This window comes from Sitophilus oryzae, unplaced genomic scaffold (genome assembly GCF_002938485.1).
Source record: "Sitophilus oryzae breed Bouriz unplaced genomic scaffold, Soryzae_2.0 scaffold_1396_pilon_pilon, whole genome shotgun sequence".
Taxonomy (NCBI): domain Eukaryota; kingdom Metazoa; phylum Arthropoda; class Insecta; order Coleoptera; family Curculionidae; genus Sitophilus; species Sitophilus oryzae.
Genome location: NW_022146055.1, coordinates 11433313 through 11454819, shown reverse-complemented (window position 1 = coordinate 11454819; position 21507 = coordinate 11433313). Strand labels below are relative to the sequence as shown.

Below are 21507 nucleotides of genomic sequence, written 5' to 3'. Positions count from 1 at the left end.
ATAACACGGGCTTATACCGTATGATCGAAAAAAAAACGGCGTCAGCGATGGCTATGAAATGAAGACCGCTGTCATGTTACATGTAAATTTATATGGGAAATGTCATCGATCGTCAATTCCCAGCCAACTGGACGCCGTTTTTTTTCGATCATACGGTGTTTTTGTACTATTTTCAGAAATGTTTTGCGAAACGTTTCACGAAATATTTCCAGAAATATTTCGTAAAACATTTCGGAGATAGTGTAGCGGCTGTTTATTCTTCCATAGTATATATCAATTTAATTTTTTTGATTATGTAAATAGAGCACTTTGTTTACTCACTTATTTCGTCGAACAGCTTGAATCCATTTTTGCTTTTGATCAAATCGGTGTGAAAAACTATGAAGCTATAAAATGTTGTTTCGGGAGAGTTTGAATTTTGCGGTCGGGATTTTTTGAAATCAACTGAAATGCACTGAGCCTATAATATATTGTCAAGACTTAAATAGATGCCAACTTGGGTTTAGGTCATGATACAAAGAATACAAGGTATGATATTGCGCAGGTTGGTCATTACGTCACAGGTGATAAACGGCACCATAGGTCGGCAAGCTCCGCGCGCCAATTTGAAATTGTCAAACAGATGACATAAAAATGTGAAAATAATTTTTCAAATGTCAAGCTCCATGATTTGACATAACTTTTGGGGTTATGTCCTAATTCTTCCCTATTTTAGGTCTTTTTTTTATTAATGGCAATTGAACAATATGGATATTTTTTGTCTGGCGTATGACGTCACAGGTGGTATGCGCAAACTTAACGAAATTGGGGCCGCTATCGATCATACCTTGTTTTCTTTGTACCATGGGTTTAGATCAAATTGGGAAAAAAGCACAAATAATATAATTCTAGTAAATATAATATAATTCTAGTAAACCAATTTGATATAGGCCCAAGAGATCGGTTACCTGCATGACATCGACCCAGATATGTTTTTAAATAACATTAAAAATTAAACAATTAAAATACAACAATTTCGGGTTGAAAATCAAACGCAGGTTATCGAAGTTCGATTTCCTCATGGTCATAGCCGGGTGAATGTAATTAGATGAAAACATATTGAACGACGTAACCGGCGATGGCCACGAGGAATAGAAAATATAAAAGAGTATGCTGAAGAGAGAGTTCGGGATCAGTCGCATTATGAGTTAGTTGGTGAGTCAGTTAGTCGAGGGTTAGTCAGTCGGTTGGTTGCGAGTGAACCAGTAGAAGACAGAAGTTAGCCAGTCAGACAAGATGCTGTTGTAAGTACCTCTTTGAGTATTGAACCCTTAAGTCTTGGCATTTCCTAAAATCTACACTTATTTGTTATGTATGTAGTTGTATATTTAATAAGTGTGCATATTTTTCTAATGGTTGTTTTGATTAAAAGAAAGAACCTGGTATAGCGATCCTAGCGAACAACACCCAGCTAGGTCGCGACAATATTTTTAATTTTTGTGTAGTGTTTAATGTCTAGTCTGTATAGACAGACTGGTTATGTGTATCGTTTTTGAAATTGTACTCATACTGCCAGGATAAGCCACTACTTTGGTTTAGGCGTGACAAAAAAAACCTTTTAGCCGAAAACAGCCGTGATATAGACGAGAATAAAATCGGCAATTTTTTTTAAAAAGAGTTTTTTATTTCTTGGTTTAATCCTGCTAACGCCATTTCATGTATACATAGTAGGAAATTACATAATATTGGTAGGAAACACACTAGTATAGTATTTCCGAAGTCAATTGGAAGTACTGGGACTCTTACTTTCCTTTGTTCAGGTGATGCCGATAAAGTGCCGAAATTAGAGTCCCAATCTATTGTAATTGACTTCAGAAGAATATGTAGATGATTATTAGACTATGGCACTAAAGATAATCTAGATAGCGTACAATACATTAATAAGTTATTAAAAAATATAAGAAAATTAGTCAAAACAAGAGAAATTACTGAAAATGAATTTCAACTTGGATAGTTGATTGCTAGTAAGTAAAAATGAAATGTTTTTCTTATATTTCCATATTTGAGGTATGTTGAAAATATAAGCGCTGTATTCTTCAACTGATTACTCTTTTATTTCAAACCGTTCTTACCTATTTTCAAAAATAAAACTGTGTGTAAAGGTCAAATTCTTTTACACACTTTCAAATGTTGATATCTTTATATACAGGGTGGTCCGAACTGTATTCCGGAAACTTCGGCAGCACATTCTGCAGATAAAAACAAGTAAAAAAGTTCGTTTAAATGTATGTCCTAAAATGCTTAGTTTCGGAGATACGGGGTGTAGAATTTTCATTTTTATTTCGATTTTTTCCAAATCATTTCTGAAGTAACGTCAATATTTCGATGAAAATTGGTGTCTGGGAGTTTTTTGACATGAGAAATTTGATTTTAATGTCAATATGACTCCTACTTGTAGAGGGCGCCACTTACATATTTTTTAACTGGTTTGAAGACTAATAACTTTTCGTCCGTACCTGTATAAAACTACAGAGTAAAAAAATATACATTTACGACCTTTTTTACGTGAAAAAGGTCTCTTGGTAAAAATCGCTACGAGTAATGGTTTTCGAGATATTTGGAATCGAAATTATCAATACCTGTCATCAGTGACATAAATTAAACATATCGACTAAACAGTTATTAGACTGAAATCATAAATTTGAAATGTTTTTGTGTCAAAAGTTCAATAGAAACTGTTTTATCATCATTTTTTCAGAAAAAATTATGATTAATTTAAAAAAAAAAAATTCCCAAATTTATTATTTCAGTGAAATAACTACCTAGTCAATGTGTTTATTTTTCGTCAATAATGATATGTATTGTCTATTTCCATTCTAAATATCTTAAGAACGGTTGCTCGTAGCGATTTTTACAAAGAGATATTTTTTTACGTAAAAAGTCCCAGAAATGTATATTTTTTCACTCAGAAGTTTTAGGTACAGACAAAAAGTTATTACGCTTCAAAACAGTTAAAACACATGTAGGTGGCGCTCTCTACTAGTAGGAGTCATATTGACACCAAAATCAAATTTCTCATGTCAAAAAACTCCCAGACACCAATTTTCATTCAAATATTTACGTTACTTCAGAAATTATTTAGAAAAATCGATATAAAAATGAAACTTCTACACACTGTATCTCTGAAAGTAAGCATTTTAGGACATACATTTATACGAACTTTTTTATTTATTTTAATCTGCAGAATACAATGCCGAAGTATCCGGAATACAGTTCGGACCACCCTGTATATCTTTTCATTTTTATTTTATATTACAGGCGACTTTATTAGTAGGCATTAGATGGGGTTATTTTGGAACTACACCAAATGCCGGTTTTTTCAAAAAATGATTTTCTAATCTATGATTTTTATATTATGTAGAAATTAATAAAAATACATACCAGAATAGTGATGATGCTCTCTCGAATCCGAAACGTCAGATTGGAAAACTAACTTTACCGCTTTGTATAGTATTGTTCACAATTATGCAATATTGCTAAGGTTTGTATTGGATTTTATATAATAGTTTAAAAATTATAAATATTAGTACCTTCAAAACTATCCGTCTTTCTCAAACCTACAGGATGAGTAGGAGCACTTAGTTTGGCCTGACAAACGTGGTGTCGTCGGTGTTTAGGTGGAAAAGTTTCCCAACTTCTTTGTTTCTGAGCAAGATTCTGAGGAGCTCCTCCCTTGTTACGCCTAAAAAATATTTTTAACGAACGCTAAATAATAAAAATATACAGTACGTCCCCGGTTGTACAAGAGGAAAAACTTTTTATTACCGACCTTTTGATAAAGATGCATTCTTCATAAAAAAATTTGCATGTTCTAAAGCAGTAAATCCCATTTATACCATTCCAAATTTCCAAACCGTTTGAAAATTAAAAAAAAAATAATATGGTTGATGTTTTTCCTAGACCTATGAAGTCCTAGAAATCAAAAGGAGTTTCTATGGTAATATCACTTCGATGTCATTCTTTGGTAGATGGCTATTATTAATGTTGATTAACGTCATATTTTTTGCTCTTGTTAAAGTATCACATTTTCCGATAACTATAATGACCCTTTCCGTAACATTGAATTAAATACATTTGAGCTTCTTTAACATTTTAAAACAGAATAAAACATGACGTTAATTAAAATTTTACATTATACAGGTACAGATAAGATTAACAACTTATTGCCCTGCAGAGTTTATACATTTTGTAGGGACAAGTTAGACCTACTATAATGTTGTAAAATCCTAAAATTAAGAGATTGCTGCTTATCAGGTTTTTCTCCTGGACCCTTCAATTATATTACCACAGACGCCTTTTGACTTTTAGGACTTCTTTTTGGAAATTCAACCACATTTTTGTGTTTTATTTAATTTGCTCTAAAACGGTATGGAAATATGGGAAGGTATAAACGGCATTAACCATTTTAGAACAAGCAAATTTTTTATGAAGAATCTCTCTTCAGTCCTTCACTCTACGTGAGAGTATGGTGACATCATGTGTTGATTCCCCTCACTTCCTCGGACCAAATTGTTCGACACTGCGTTATCTATGACGCTTCGGGGAGGTTGTGGCCCACTAGGGTTTTGACTTGGTCTACCCACCTCTTAGGTGACCTTCCACGTGATCGTCTTCCCTCTACCTTCCCCTCTACCATCAGTCTCTCAATTGAGGTGTCACTCCTGGCAATATGGCCAAAATATCGGAGGATTGACTGATTTAATCTGGCAACCAGACGTGTCTCAATTTTTAGTTCCTCTATAATGGAAATGTTTCTTCGATAAGCCGTCCATGGTATTCGCAGCAGCCGTCGATATACCGACATCTCCAAGGCATTTATTCTTTGCTTATCACTTTCCTTGAGTATCCATGTTTCGGAGCCATACATAGCTATGGGGAATATGAAGGAGTTCGCAATGCGCAGTTTAGTTCTTCGTGTGATTGTTGAAGTCTTCCATATCTTAGTCAGCTTTGTTGTTGCATTCCTCGCCATTGTCACTCTGCGCCTGATTTCAGCCTCGCATCCTCCGAGTTTGGTATCATGGGACCTAAATAGTTGAACTTGCTCACAACCTCGTATCCAGCCACGGTTCGAACATCAGGTTGGTTATTGCGTAGGCGGTCGACAATCATCATCTTGGTTTTCCGTTTGTTTAATTCCAAGCCATATTCTGCACTAATAGAGCACAGTGCAGTCATGACTTCTTGCAACTCTTTTTTGCTGGCGGCTATAATCACCGGCTTATGAAGAATGCATTTTCTTACAATATCAATAATAAAAAATTGTTTTCTCTTGTAAAGACAATCCGGAGACATACAATTTTCCAATAAAATATATCTCAGATATACTGCGAGTACCCAACATCCCTAGAGGATTACTAACACAATATCGCAGATATATTTTTGTATACGCTATGAAAAGTAGTTTATGTTTGAAATGATTGGGATTTGTTACAAACCTGTTAATTACAACAACTAATGTTTTATCAGGACCAGGTCCGGAGGTTGCCGCATCCAGACTGGAACGTCGAGATGACGTAGAAAGAGAATCCGCAGAATCGTTGAGAGAATAAAAAACATTATCTTCTCCATCACTATAAGGATACACCTAAAATATTAGCCTAATACATTTTTAGATATACACTTTATTAATGTTATTTATAATATGTAATATTTATTATCAAGTTGAATTTACAGCAATGACTTTTTGATTAACAGAGTTTGCTAAAAAGTTCGCAAAAATGGATATTTTGTATAATTGAGGTATTTGTAAAAAAAAATTTGGCTTCTATATGCCATTGCAACAAGTTTCGTAACTTAAAAAACTGTTTTGTGATTATGTACAAATCAGTAACGAAACAAATATTTATGGGGCATTATTCTTGTTAGATTTACTTTATTTTTTGTAATTTTAATGAAGAAAATATGATTTTTTGAAAATCACTGGAAAATATAAAAATAAATATTTTATGAAAGGCGCTATATACTTATGAAACTGCCGTGACAGTTCTCACATGATAAATGTCAAAAACTTTTTTTCAGTAACTCAATACATAAATAAAGGAAATAAATTAAGATTGGAATGCCCGTCAAAATTTTCGGTCGCGAAATTGTTTTGGGTCGCGACCGTTGTACGGCGATCTGGCGCTGCTATAGCGGTTGCTAAGAGCAACCGCAAACAAAAACAAAAATAGTTTTCTCTTGTCCATATCTCTTGTCAAAGTCAGAATCTTCAAAAATTATAAAATCTTTCAAAATCCAAACCGCTCTCATTGAAAAAATTCCGAAAAGTTTTTAAAGCGTCCATTTTCAAAGTAATTATTGCTTTCTTGTGAGTTTAATTTAAATTTAATTACTCAAACCCGTGATAATTGTGAAAAAATGACATTATAAACTTAAAAAGCTGTGCTGTGAACTGCAAAAACCATCGTGGATCGTGGCATAATGTCGGTTTCTAATGTTTCATAGGTATTTCATACATGTCCTTATATAAACTAAAGTTTCTTGTATGCAACACACTGTATTTTATTTATAAAATTAAAAGAAAATAATAATAAATTTGAATAAATAGTATTTGGTGATATAAATCCGGAAAAAGCCGAACCGCTCCGAAATTTTCAAAAGCTTTGGGTCGCGACCGTTGCAAGAATAGCGCCAAATAGTGTTTACATTGTCCTTATGGGTACTTTCCAATCTAAACTTGTTTCACATTTATCTTCATAGATGTTGCAACAGCAAAATAAAACACTAATTCACCACAATACACCAAAACACTTCAGTTTTAACACTGGACGCGGATTTCGCTAACGATGATAGCATCATCAGCAGATGACGGTGATCATCAGCTGATAAACCTAACATGGTTAGCGAAACGCGAGTTGAGTGTTAAAAGGAACGTATATTGTAGCGAATTAGTGTTTTATTTTCCCAACCGCATAATAAAAAAGTCCTTTTAAAGTGAACTTTCTGCACACCCTGTATAAAATAATAAATAAATTATTACCTTCTTCTTGGCTTTACTTTGCATTTTTGATTTATTTTTACATTTTGGGCTGGTAGGACTAGATCGGCTAACTCCGTGCATCAAAGATTTCTGGGATGTCGCTTCAGAAATCCTCTGATACTCAGATTCCACGGATTTACACTTTTTTTCTGGATCGGTTAATTTCATAGCTGAAGCGTTGATTTTATCGCAACTTTTACCTATTTTCTTGTACAATATTCTTTGTTTCATCGATAATTTTGCTAAAAATGCTTCAATTATAAAAATAAATTCTTATTTAAAAATCAATTCGACTATCTTTTAAAATGTTTCTCTAATTTTTTATACAGGATTATTTACGGCAATGTTAGTTTAGACGTTTATGGAGAAACACACCTGCTCCAGCGATTCAAATTATTTTCAGCGTTACAGTGTTGCCACTCCATTCTAAAAATAATTTTAGTATCTTCTTTATTTTAAATGTGGAACTATGGTGTATTATTACATTTTTGGAAACTACTTTCATTTCTTATAATTTCTCTCTTATTCTCTACAAACGGTTAACCTACCATTCACCGTGAGTCGCCCTGTATATTTCACAACATTATCTAAGATGTCAAGACCAAACCTAGATACCGACATGCATTTTGAGTCGGCTGATTATTAAGTTGCAGAGTTGAAACCAATATAATATTCTTATGAAGCTGCGCACATATACAGGGTGATTCCAAAAATACGTAGTTAATAATAAAAAAGTTCATTTGACACAATTTACCCCTATACAAAAATGCTTCGTTTGTCCGTTAGAGGGAATCAAACTTTAAAAAATTAATAACTTTTTTTCAGATATTTTAAGAACCGTTATTCCGATTTGAATGAAGTTTTGGGGGTCTATGTTTTGCTAAGCGCTTTAACATTGGACTTTCACAAAAATCAAGAAAAAGTGCGGGAAGGGTGAAAGCTACTCCCACTTCTACATAAATTTTAGTATAAATATTCTCTCAACCGTAGTCTCAACCGACGACCGATTCATTTTTCGTAAAATGATCCTTCTAATATTTACTACATTTTTTGTCTCTTGTAAAAAACGCTACCGCGCCTACTTTTTGAGGAAAAAAAAATTCCAAAGCTGATTTCCAAATATTGTTTTTGTAACATCAAGCTATGGAGGCACATAAAATCTATTATGCTGTAATAATCTAGTTGGCGAAAATATGGAATCTTATGTTAAGCTTCATTCAGAACCTCCCAATTAGTGGAATAAACTAGTGGTTTCAATTACACTTTATACTTTTTAGTTTACGATCATTCACAATGTCTAAAAAAACAATTAAAATTAATAAAATATCCTAGCAACAGCTTGCGGTAGTCTGTTGTATCCATAGAGAGAGCATAATATTTAGCTTATAAAACAATAAACTTTTGATTTCTAACCAAAATTTTTCTTGACGGGTGATAATCAAAGGCCAAAATGACATTCCTCGCAAATTGAAGTATAATTAGTGGAAAAGTCAAAAGTTTATTAACTTTTTCTAACTGAAAATTACTACCAAAATTATGACGTTCTGAATGCTTACATTAAAATTAGGTGAACAAACTTCTACGACTAATTGAAACTACTAATTTATTCCACTGATTTCGAGGTTCTGAATGAAGCTTATGTATCACAAATTATATTTGACAATAAGCTCAGTAGAAGTGGGGGTAGTTTTCACCCTTCCCGTATTTTTTCTTGATTTTTGTGAAAGTCAAATGTTAAGGCACTTAACAAAACATAGTCACCCAAAATCTCATTCAAATGTGTTTATTTTTTAAAACTTGATGCCCTCCAGCGGACAAATGAAGCACTTTTGCTTATTTCATGCAATGAAATGGTCAATAAGGATATATTGTACTCCGACTCGAAATTGAATATGAGCGCCTCTTATATTAAGAGTTAAGAGTCCATTTCACTAGTCCGAAAAAGTAGCAAAATAAGCGTTCGGCATTTAACGTTTTATGTAAAACTGGCTAAGTAATTTTACACAAATGAAGAAGGAAATTAAAGTTAAAGGATTATACTATATCCGTATTGTAGCACATTTTTAGACAACTTCTTTATTTTTAAGATTTTGATGGTCAAACATTAACAAAATATTCCTTATGTTTGGACTAAATTTTCTCCAAAATAAAGACATAGTGATTACAGTGATATACATATAATTTGTATGGTTTTGTAACAAATTTCTCGCTATTTTATGGCAAATGTTGAAGCTCTGCAAACCTTAATCAAAGCACGTGTGTTTGGAATTTTGAATGTGGCTTTACACGACAGAATCGGGCTAAGCCTTAGGCAGATTTCTAAAATATAATATATATTTCTTTGGGCCACACACTCGCTTTACCCGACACCTGAGAGCGACCCGTACAGTACAACGTAATAGACTCTTAAGGACACTTACTAATTCCTTCCACTTCACTCTTACTAAACTTTCTGTCTTCTTGTTTAATTTTTTTATCCATCTCAGTGTCAGACTTGGAAGATGGCTGGCTCTGTCTTCTGCACATAATATCGTGAAGTTTTTCTTTAATTTGTGCTTCTAATCTGGAAACACTATAAAAATTGTGTTTAATTTATAAGTAAATTTATTTACTAATATAAACAATTGTAACATACTTATCAGTACTTATTTGCTGACTGCTAGTCATGAAAGGTTTTTTGGTTGGCTTTTGACCGCCAGTCTGGCTAGAGGGCTTCTCGTTCTGACCAGCTGATTTGCTTCTTTCTCGGTCTTGCATTGTTGGCCTTACTTTTTCTAATAATTGACCTAAAACTCGACTTCGAGAACGAGGAATTTTACCCATAGTAGGATCACTTTGTTGCAATATTCCTATAAGAAAATAAACTGGTTAAAATTTACACTCAAAATAATATGTTTAAAAACAATTAAGAGATGGGAGAAATAATAATAGATAAAGGAAAATTACATGTTTCCTTTATCTTTCTTTCCTGTCCACATTATTGAATAGCTTAGATATATCATATTATGTGTATTCCATAATTCACACCATAATACTAAGGGCTGGCAAAGGTTAGTCTTGGGTCGAGATTTCCGTATGTAAGAAGAGTATAATGCGTTTATAATGTACTGAACAAAGAGAGAACAGTAAACACGTTGCCAAACGTATGAAATGAATCGAGAAACTGTGCACATTGCTAAGAGACGTGGAAGGGGATATAGCAGATTTAGCGCTGTTGGCCGGTCGACCCAATCAGTACCTCTGTCAGTACTTAAAGTTCTAGGGAAAGGTGTACATCATGCGTTCAGCTTCACGATTTAATTACGACTCGTGATACTTTGTTTATTTATTAATGAGTCGTTGTAATTTTCCCTATAGTTTGAAAATTTTTAAGTGCAAGCTAGAAACACTTGCATTTTCGGTAAAAATAAGTGGAATTGAGTTGGTTAGGTTAGGTTAGTTTTTTCAAAAACTTTCTTAATATTTCTGCTGTATTTTCTTCGTAGACAGTAAGTGATGATCTTTATGATCTTTATCAATAAAAAAATTACGCGACTGCTGAAAATTGCTATGCTCTAAAAGTAAACAGATGGGTTGTTTACAATTTTTGAATGGAAAAAAACAACCTTATCGAATTTTTCTTATATAAACATATTGTAAAAGATCCTATCTTCAAAATAAAAAAAAGTTTCAATATCTAAAGTGCTTCTTGAGTTATGGCGTGTTATGTGTTAAAAAGTTGAGTTTTTAAATTATCGTGATTACTGACGTTTTCTCGTTATAAAAAAATGACACCTTAAAGATATCCTTATAATTCCATTTCAGATGCTCAGAAACATTTCTAATGATTTTATCTAGTAATCTTTTCGAAAAAAAGTCTTAAAAATAAGCGGTTTGCGATCGTGATTTTATTTACTTGATAGGGAAAGGCGTACCGGCAACGCCGCAACAGCACTCCGTCGCATTTCTCTCACTCCGACTAAATAAGATCCCTATGCGATTTACTTCCACACATGTAAATACCGACCCAAAAGTAACAGTTGCCAGCACGGTATAATTCCTTAATTCATAAGGGTAACATAGGCTCCCGATCAATCACCGAAGCTATGGGACGATGTAAATACAATATGGATGGATGAACGTCTGGAAACTTTCGTGCTGTTGTTCTATAGCAAGAGTGTAAAATCTATTATACAGGGTGTTCCAGAAATAAGTGCAAATATTTTAAGGGTGGTAGATCTCGATAAAAGAAACATATTTTCTCTCTATCGTTTTTCGAGTTATTTTATTTTAAAAATTTCCAAAAAAAATGATTTTTTGCAAAAAAAATTTGAGAACCCCTGGATCTTTTCTGGATTTTCTTTCTTGTAAATTTAATCTACTACCTATGTTGCCATATTATCAAGAAATTATGTTTTTTAACTAAAAACTAAAAAAAATTTCAGAAAAATTTTCAAAAAATTCCGAATTTTCAAAAAAAATTTCGCGAAAAATAACTCATAGGCGTGTTACTGGGGTTGAACTATACTACCAGTTAAAATATTTGCACTTATTTTTGGGACACCCTGTATAGTGTGTATATTATGTACATAAACACTGCTCATTCGAATAGGCAGGCCATTATACGGTTCAGCACTGTGATTTGGAATCCGGGCAAACAAAGTAAAAAAGATTAACCCTGGCATGAAAAAGGAGATGCTAACTCTACTTAGTTCTTAAATTTAGTTCACAAAATCTGTTATAATAAATTCTGCCCAGCGAAAAATGAAACAATTTTGACAGAATACATCTATGAAGAAGGACGATATGAGTAAGTAAAATTCATATTGAATTACAATTACCGATAACTAAAAAAATGTATACCATAGTAAGGCTACTATGGTCTAAGGCTACTTTATAAAAAAGATTGGCAAGAAAGCGGCGGAGTAGAAATATTAAACAGAAAATCTGATATCGGGATTCTTCTGAACACCGGCTCACCCTGTATAAAGACTTAACAAGTGTCTGGGAGAAGAAATATATGAATATGCTTTTATATACCGGGTGCGTCTCAAAGGTGGCTCACCCTTATAACTTTTTTATTTTTTCAGATAAAAAAAACGAGATTTGGTATGTTAGTATATGACATAAATTAGGATTGATTGACGTATTCAATGTTTTCGGCCACTTCCGGTTTCACCGGAAATGACTACAACTTTTGATTTTTAAATAACACCCTTGGTATTTTTTTACTATATTCGATAGAAAATGACACTCTGAATAGAATGACATATCATGTAAATTTTTGACATTTTCGCATATGGTTTATTTTAAATTATAACCTGCAGTTCATAACGACAATTTGACTCAAAATACCAAGTGTGTGGTATCAAATTATTCGTAAAAAAAATGCTTTTTCCAAATATGCCAATGAGCCACCCTCGTTCCATTTCAAAAAATTGAGATATGAAAATACGATTTGGGCATCTTTAACTGGCCAGAGTGGTCAGGACAAGACACTAAAAACATTAGACGATCAAATTTATTTTTCCAAGGCTCCTTGATTAAAAACTAGTGTTTTTAACACAGCCATGGCTCTAGAGTGAAATTTAAAATACAATTTTTTATTAAGCGAGAATGTCAAAAGTTGACATATGATATGTCATTCTATTCACAATGTCATATTCTATCGATTAAAGTAAAAAAATACCGAGGGAGCCATTTAAAAATGAAAAGTTGTACTCATTTCTGGTGAAACAGGAAGCGACCGAAAACAATTGAATATTGAATATGTCAATCAATCCTAATTTACGTCATATACTAACGTACAAAATCTCGTCTTCTTATCTGAGAAAATAAAAAAAGTTATAGGGGTGAGCCACTTTTGAGACGCACCTGGTATAACTGGCCCACCCTGTATAAGGACCCTAATCACTACCTTGGAGAAGAAATATGTTAACATGTTTTTACTGCTATTTATTATAAATGCGTCTCTCTTTCTCTCTCTCTTACCTCTGAGTAGAGATCATATAAATATCAAAAAATTAACGACGTAATAAAATATCAGCGCCATCTTTACTTTTTTAATAAAAAAAATGTTAATCTAAGTTCAACGCGAAAATGTACAGCGTTGCCAAGGTGCAATGTTGATAAATAAACTAATTATGTGACACAAAAACATATTTCTATAGTAACAGTATTGATTGATCAATAAAATATTTTCACAAAAATATCATTGAAAAATGGTTTTAATTACAGAAGAATTAGTAAGAAAAAAATCTGAACATAATGAAGGTAAAAAATAAGTCCTTTATATGAGTTATCATCACTTTTTAATAATTATTATAGGTACAAAATGTTGTAACATAATATCAATATATTATAGGTATTATTGGAACTTTAGAAGAACTATCTTTACACCAGGAAGACATTGAAAAAATTGAACATCTGAATAATTGGTGCAGAGAATTAGAAATTTTATATTTACAAGCTAATCAAATCTCAAAAATTGAAAACTTAAATAAATTGAAAAAACTCCAGTACCTAAACTTAGCTATAAATAATGTAGAGAAAATAGAAAATTTAGAAGGATGTGAATCTTTAGAAAAATTAGATCTCACATTAAATTTTATTGGGGATTTAGAAAGTGTTAAGAAACTGAAGAAAAATATATTTTTAAAACATTTATACTTAACAGGTACCCACATGTAAATGTAAATTAAAACTTACTAAATACAGAGTGTTTTAAAAAACATGTGCCGTCTCTCGTGGGGAGATTCCTCACGTAAAAATAAGATTAATTTTTCATATCAACATAGGTCCGATTCTAGCTTGTTTCGTAGCTACAGGGTGTTAAAGTTTTAGTATTTTTTCGATTTATTATAACTTTCTTCCAAGTACTTTTTGCGATCGACTTCGAATGAAATTTTGAGGATAAAAGTTACTATAAATGCGACATATTTTAAACCTAAAAAAGTGTCAACAAATTCACCAGGGACGTACATATGGGTTATCACTGGATTATTTTTCTAAAAAAAAGCATGTACGCCACTGACTTTTTTTCTCTTGTTAGCGAAATAATATAAACTGTTTAATGCCGATTAAAAGTTGTCTCTTGATATTTTGTCGATTTCGGCCTCCTTGCCGGAGATAAACGCAATTTTATTAATTTTCCTTGATCCAAGCCTTAAAAAAAATGAATGTTCATTAAGTTGAAAAAGTTTTAAATAAGTACTCATTGATTCCTCATCAAAAAATATGAAAAAAAGTTCCTATTAACATGGGTATGGAAATGTATAATTTTAGAGTTACAGGATGAAACTTTTAAAAATTAGGTTTTTTTTTGTAATTACACGTAAATACCATTATTTTTTTATTTGAAATTGCTGTAGGTTGGACTAATAAAAATAATAACTAATAGTAATAATATTTAATAATAAATTAAGTAAAATATATAATTTATTAATTTTATTAATTATTGTGATTCATAAAATTGCGTTTATCTCAGGCCGAATTCGACAAAATATCAAGAGATAACTTTTAATTGGCATTAAACGGCCTACATAATTTTGATATCAAAAGAAAAAGTCAGTGGCGCCCATGTTTTTTTTGAAAAATATTCCAGTGATAACCCATATGCACGTCCCTGATGTGTTCATAGATACTTTTTTAGCGTTAAAATATGTAGCACTTATAGTAACTTTTACAGTCAAAATTTCATTTGAAACACTAAAAGTACTTGGAAGAGAATTAATAAATCGCAAAAATATTAAGACTTTAACACCCCGTAGCTACGAAACAAAGGAGAATCGGAGCTATGTTGATATGAAAAATAAATCTTATTTTTAAGTGAGGAATCTCCACACGAGAGATGGCACATGTTTTTTGAAACACCCTGTATAATAAAATGGCCTTCTTAGGTAATCCATGTTGCGATTTTGAAGGATATAGAGAGTACGTAATAGCGCAATTACCTCAGTTAGAGAGTTTGGACGTCAAAGAAATATCGAGAAGTGAAAGGATAAAAGCTCAACAAAATTTGATAGAGAACGAAAAAATTATTTTAAAGGCCCAAGAAGAATATAAGTAAATTTATATCAAATAATTTTCAGCGAATCAATATAAAATGAGATATATAATTTTATTGGTATTTTAGAAAATTTAGAGAAAATCAAAAAAATCGAATGCTACAGAAAGATAATTCTCATTTAACTGACGATGAATTTTGGAAAAGCGTAAGTGAGAATAGCCCAGAAACACGATTAGAAATATCTAAAAGACAAAGAAAGAGAGACTCGAATGTAGATACAGGTAGATTATTTGAAAGAAGTGATCAATTAATAATTGAAACATACCGATCTGGTCATCGAAACTGTGTGGTCTGGATTTTAACGTGTAAGACAGTGATGTAGACAGTATTAAAAAGGGATAAAAGTTAGGTTGATACATTTCTTCTAGGCGGTATTGCCGGATTTTGCATCAAAATTTCAAATCGCACTAGTAGGTGTTTACGAAAAATGTTGCATCTACAGTATGTCCCCGGAGTGTCTTTTCAAGAGGAAACACTTTTTTATTATTGACATTTTGAGAAAAATCCATATTTCATAAAAAAATTGCTTGTACTTTAATGGTTAATCCCGTTTATATAATTTTCCAAATTTCCATGCTGTTTTAGAGCAAGTTAAGAAAAACATGAAAATATGGTTGATTTTTTTCCAAAAGTATTTGAAGTCTGTTTATGGTAATATCAATTTGAATTCATTCTTTGACAACAATATATTGTTATTCATAGAATATTAAATAACGTAATGTTTTTTGTTGTTTTAAAAAATATTTTTTTAAGGTGCCCGGTGGCGTAGAGGTACAGGCTCTCGTCTACCAATCTGAAGGAAGTGGGTTCGATCCCCATACCCGGCATTGCATCAGCCGACTATTTTTATTTTAATAAAAATAGTTTGGGTACCTAGGTCGACTCAGCTTTAAATGAGTACTTGGGATTCACAATCCTGAGGTAATAATAGGCGGTTGAAGCGTAGTGCTAGCCACATTACCTTCCTTGTATACCGAACGGCTCTAGTATGGCAAGCTGTACCTTGCTACTCCCAAGGCGTTAAACGCTATAGACGGGAGCTATTATTATTATATTAAAAAATATTTTAAAACAACAAAAAACATGAAAGAAGCACAACATTTATTTAGTTCAAGGCTACGGAAAGGGTGATGATAGTTATTGGAAAATATCATACTTTAACACCAGCAAAGAATATGATATTAACCAAATTAACAATAACCATCTATCAAAGAATTAAATCGAATTCATATTACCACAGAAATACCGATATACTGTAGAGTTGGAACTTTATTTTTCACAGTTAGGTTACTCATTTTACTACAGCTGCAATAGATTCCTAAACAACTGTCTAACAGAAATGAGCATTATTGAATAGCTTAGATATATTATCTTCCTTTATTATTTTATTTCTCGTACGAACCGACAACATTGTATGCCGCTTTTTATTTTGTCTCTCTGTCTGTCAACTGGTCGTATATATTTATCTCTGTCGTATGCATTAAAGATACAGACCACAGAAATAAAGTGACTATTATATGCGTAATATTCTTCTGTAGCTAGCAATATGAAGGTCAAGAGAACAGTAAGACTTTTCGCAAAAGATGGTCGACCTTTAAACGTGAATGAAGCAAAATTAGGTTTTAAGTTTACAGATGACAGCCCAGATAAATTTGTGTTGGATGTGGCTTTATATAAATTTCTTGACACCAACCTCATTGACATTGACTTACAACCAATCTATGTAAAATTAACAATTAAAGGAAAAGTTTTCCAAATAGTATTTCCTGAAGAAATTCAAATAGAAAACAGTACTGCTTTGCGTTCACAAACTACAGGTTTTAAACTATTAAAATATAAATTATTTTTTAAATAAAGAATTCAATTACAGGACACTTGGTGTTAAGTCTGCCAAAATTAAATTTCAAAAAACTTGTAAAGCAGGAAAAGAATACAGAAAAGGCAAAATTAAATGACAAAAAAGATAAGGATAAACAGGCTCAAGAGGAGAAAAAGACAAGCGAGACTTTTCTTGAAGTTACTGGTCCAAAAGAAGATATGGATTATACTAAGATAATAGAAAATAACAAGAACAGAATTTCCTATAACGAATATCCTGATATTCCTGTGTTGGAGTATGGGTTTTAAAAAATGTTAAATTACCCTTTCTCTCATTATTCTTCTGTTATGTGTAGCACAAAATATTCATATAATGTATAGTCTTTCATGGTTGTTGTCCTTCTTTAGATTCAAAAGTAAATTATTTGTTTTGTCATTTGATGGATGTCGAATGTCGATATCATCTATTCCATTGCCGGACAGACAATACAATTTATCTATTATTATCTCTACATACCATAAAGAATTATTTATCATAATAATAGTATACATTCTTAATGACAATTAAGTACAGTATAGAAATTTATACTTTCATAACTGTAAACAAAGATTACTAACTGAAAAATATTACGGTCTTAAGCCCCGTTCTCAGAACATCAAAAGAACCAATGAGATTTGTAGAATATTGCAGTTTGAATTTTGTACAAATCTCATTCGTTCTTTTCACGTGTCACTGGCGACAGTACGAAGTTCTGAGAACGGGGCTTTACAGGAAATATTTTTTTGTAAGTAACAGTGTTACCACTCAGCATTATAAATGTCAAAATAAAGTAAACTTCCAAATGTGAAAACTTTTTAGTGGCTAAATAGCGTTTTCTCCTAACCTAACATCTTGACTTTCTAAAAGAATGATCATTTATAAATAAAACTGCGTCAAGTTACCCTAGGAAGGACAATCGTTCATATATTTTAGCTATATGTACGATTATATGATGTCATCAATCATTATTTCTAAAGTAACTTCACACCAGTTATGTTTCGAACATATGGGAGTCATATAAAGGAAAATTTATTTTTTTTAACTCGAGGGAGAGGTCTGCAATCTGTTCCATAAAAAGTTTGTGATTAGACACATAGAGAAACATACTAAAGTGATATGTGGAGTTTTACTAATGAGTTATTTCCTTAATAAAGTTTAAAAAAATATGAAACAAGTATTCTTTCTTTACCTTTTCAACCATGTTATCTAATTATTAACAAAATGATAATATCAGTACCCCTTTAAATCATATTTAATGCATTTAAAAGTAGTAAAGTAAAAGTATGTGAGGTTTATGTCTCCTATTTCCTGTTAAGGCTAATAATGGGGCCTACTTTGTTTACGCGAAAGCCAAACCGCGGCCCTCGGCTGCGTTGAATGATGCTTGTTAATGGTCTACCGATTGGCGAGTGTCTAAATCGACTCTTACTCACGAGATATGCGATCTCATTCGGTCTCGATCCGGCGTGAATAAGCAATGTGTGACAATAGAGTTTACATTCTTACAATTTGTAAAAGAAACAACTCTTTACTGTTGCCCCTAATGCATTTAAGACTGTTGTAATTTAGTTTAGTTTTTGAAATTTTTACGAATGTCGCGCCACCTTATTGTTTTCCCAGAAACCGTCCAAAATTTGGATGGTTGGAAACAAAACTTACCTTGTGAATTAAAATGACAGGCAGAACTGTCAGTGATGTATCCTCTCAATGGACATACTATATATTGATTTTTTTGAACATAATATAACTTTCATGAAGATTGTAACAAAATACGCAATCTTATAATTTTAACTGGGGATCAGAACCCCAAATAATAATCTTCTATGAATTTAAGATTACTTACTTACTTACTTATAAAATATAACTTACCAATATGTTCCAAGAGAGAAGCTAGTTGTTGAGCTTGTTCAGTTGGAATTGGTTGGGAATCGCCCTGGCCACCGAATCCTGCTGCTTGCTGCCCGGCAGATGATGGTGTTAAACTTCTTATATATGGTTCAAGTTGAGTGGCAACCTACAAAGACAAATGTCACTTTCATCTGAAAAACTGAAATTTATATTCTTTTATTGACTGCTAATTACAATAAAAATAAAGTCTGTACAACCACGAAAAAACTTATCACACGTATTTGTATTGCAAATATTTAATTCAAAATATTTGTAGTACAATCCTAAATTACAAAGTTGTTAATAATTAAAGTGTAACCTCCAGAAGAAATATTTTTTTTAGGTTTTACCACATGAATAAAACTTGTATATGTACTAACCTGACTCAAATGTTTCAACTCATTTCTTAATGTATTGACGTCTGTTCTTTGACAGCTGAATACCTCTTGTTCCACTCTTAAACGCCATAGTTGCTCTTCCCAAGATGCGTCAAAGGCTGCCGCCATTCTTTCTAGCTCTTGTTGTTGTCTAAAATGTACACATCATTAATCCAAAATGAATTATTAATAAAAAAATAACAATTACCTCTCCAATGTCTGGTCTAAATGTAAACATTCTCTAATAAGCATATCATATCTGGCAGCTAAAGGTGGAGCTTGTGCCTTTCTTATTACAGTAATATCCCTGGAAAATATATACCAGACAATATGTTTTTAAGTTGTTTTAAAAATACGCTCTTACTTGTGCAGATCTCCCACTTTTTCTTTTACTACATTAAATTTTTGATTAAGTTCTCTGATTTGTGATTCAAATGAACGACAATGAGCGGAAAAGGACGAGTCGCCTTCTAAAATTTTATTTTTCATAGACGTTTGCTGTTTCTTAGTGACAGGGGGAGCTGTATCATATAATCTGGAAGCTATAAATAAACGGATAATATAGAACTATATTATGAAAGCACTTTAATCCCTGCTTGGGAAGATATGACATTTTACAAATAAATATATTTCAGTTTATAAAACATTAAAATACTTTTTTTACTCAGGTAAGATAACGACAGATGATGACAGAAAAAAGACAGATGATGTATGGACGTATGGACCATCTGGCTTTTTTCTCAAGTCATAATATAAATGGATTTGTATAGACCAATCCAGTTATTTCATTAAAAAAAGTTTCTAATATTTTTTAAATTAACTACGGATGTGTTTATACAAAGATGAAATCTTGACTGATCAATTATAACAAAAACTTAGAAGAAAATTCTTGATGTGTTTATATGTATATAAATCCGTCATGCGTCGTTCTTGATTTTTTTAAACAGTTTTATTGGTATAGTCTGCCCAACGACAAGATCCTTGACAGTAATAGATGTGTCTGTCATTTTATTTTCAAATTAGTTTATTTTATTTTACAAAGAATTAAGTTGGTACCTACAACTGGAACGTATAGCAGAAAATTAATATATTTAAAATTTGAGTGACAAGTGATTACTTCAAAATATTGTGAAAAAAACTGTTTAAAATTGAGAAAATCTAATCCAGTTATTTTATTAAAAACAATTACAGTATGTGTTAATACAAAACAAGTAAGGGTTTATTTAAATAAAAACACCACATCCAAAAAAGATATAAAAAAGATTTCCGGCTTTCAAGCTCAAGCAACTGCCTGCATTTATTGTTACATTTATCAATATAATTATTCAATATGATTATTATTTACCTATCGGGTGCTGCTATTTTACAGACACTCCAGTTTTTGGTATCATATACAAGATAGTATACAAACTTTATTTGTGGCTAATACATCTCTCTGGCAAACTGTCTCTGGCGGTCTCTGGGCACCGAATATTAACTGTAAACTATGGTCTGGGTCAACACTTAATTTTCCCGCGAGTTTTCCTCCACTTAATTTTAAAAAACACGAAACACACGTAATAACACAGTCCAAAATGCAAAATATTTATCATTTCCATTTGACATAATTTGACACAAAATTATAACATATAAATTGGCAAGAGTTTGACAACTCTCAAAAATCTTAAGACGAGTTCACACGCATCGGCGTTTGTTTGTCGTTCATCTTTCCGTCAAACCAATAATATTGAAATAAGATCTGTCATTTTTGAAATAAACCAATAAAACTGGTTAAAAACCAAGGATACTATATAGACATAAGGATAGTTCGATTCCTATCTTCCTGCACTGTCAGTTTTTTTACGTCATTTACTGACCGAGTTGAAGTTGGCGCTAAAGATTTTAGAGAGTGATAGTTATTTTTGCATTTGACGGGCGAGCGCACAGTGCGTTGGAAGATAAATTTAGCGGGACAAAAGCGTTTGGTTAGAAATAAGCCAAAAAATGTGTACTGATAAGAATAAATAGTAGACATTCCATGCATTGCATTTGCATGAATATTCTTTGTATTTCGATACATTTTTATCAACCAAATTTCGTCGTTTTCTGCTCAGCAAGGCAGAGATCATACGAAAACAAAATATTTACAAGTGCTTATACATTTTATTAGAAAGCCAAATTATGTTGAAGAATGCCAAAAGTATGTACTTACTGAACGTATATTATTTGTTAAAATCCTTCTCGTGCCTTTGTTCTGCAGATATCAAACTTTCACTTTTTTTTCAAATATCGATATACTGAATGATGTAGATCTTTTGAGTTACCAATAGTTACCAAC

At 32.1% G+C, this 21507-nt stretch overlaps 2 protein-coding genes across 4 annotated transcripts in view; one reads left to right on the top strand and one right to left on the bottom strand.

Annotated features, from left to right (window-relative positions):
* The window catches only part of LOC115876047 (RING finger protein 207-like), a 32139-nt gene that overhangs the window by 3258 nt on the left and 7374 nt on the right, over nt 1–21507 (bottom strand). For 2 of the 3 annotated variants that reach the window (XM_030891719.1, XM_030891721.1), the window contains 9 exons: nt 19555–19732; nt 19399–19497; nt 19194–19341; nt 18796–18940; nt 9657–9870; nt 9442–9593; nt 7022–7263; nt 5478–5626; nt 3570–3721 (listed from right to left, as the gene is read on the bottom strand). In XM_030891719.1, coding sequence (XP_030747579.1) covers nt 3570–3721; nt 5478–5626; nt 7022–7263; nt 9442–9593; nt 9657–9870; nt 18796–18940; nt 19194–19341; nt 19399–19497; nt 19555–19732 — 1479 coding nt within the window. Of the gene's footprint in view, nt 1–3569; nt 3722–5477; nt 5640–7021; nt 7264–9441; nt 9594–9656; nt 9871–18795; nt 18941–19193; nt 19342–19398; nt 19498–19554; nt 19733–21507 lie in introns of those variants that run through there. The other variant, XM_030891720.1, reaches the window with a different exon arrangement.
* LOC115876049 (protein tilB) lies at nt 13180–18050 on the top strand. Its single transcript, XM_030891723.1, has 6 exons — nt 13180–13273; nt 13365–13676; nt 14899–15064; nt 15135–15289; nt 16607–16885; nt 16939–18050. Exons 1-6 carry the CDS (start codon nt 13222–13224, stop codon nt 17193–17195), a joined length of 1221 nt encoding a protein of 406 aa, XP_030747583.1. The 5' UTR covers nt 13180–13221; the 3' UTR covers nt 17196–18050.

What these genes read in the sequence shown, in the direction of transcription:
- LOC115876049 (XM_030891723.1), top strand. Translation starts at nt 13,222, where the DNA reads ATGGTTTTAATTACAGAAGAATTAGTAAGAAAAAAATCTGAACATAAT. An exon ending in AAGGCCCAAGAAGAATATAA is followed by an intron (nt 15,065 to 15,134) that starts GTAAATTTATAT and finishes TTGGTATTTTAG; the next exon opens with AAAATTTAGAGAAAATCAAA. An exon ending in TTTGCGTTCACAAACTACAG is followed by an intron (nt 16,886 to 16,938) that starts GTTTTAAACTAT and finishes ATTCAATTACAG; the next exon opens with GACACTTGGTGTTAAGTCTG.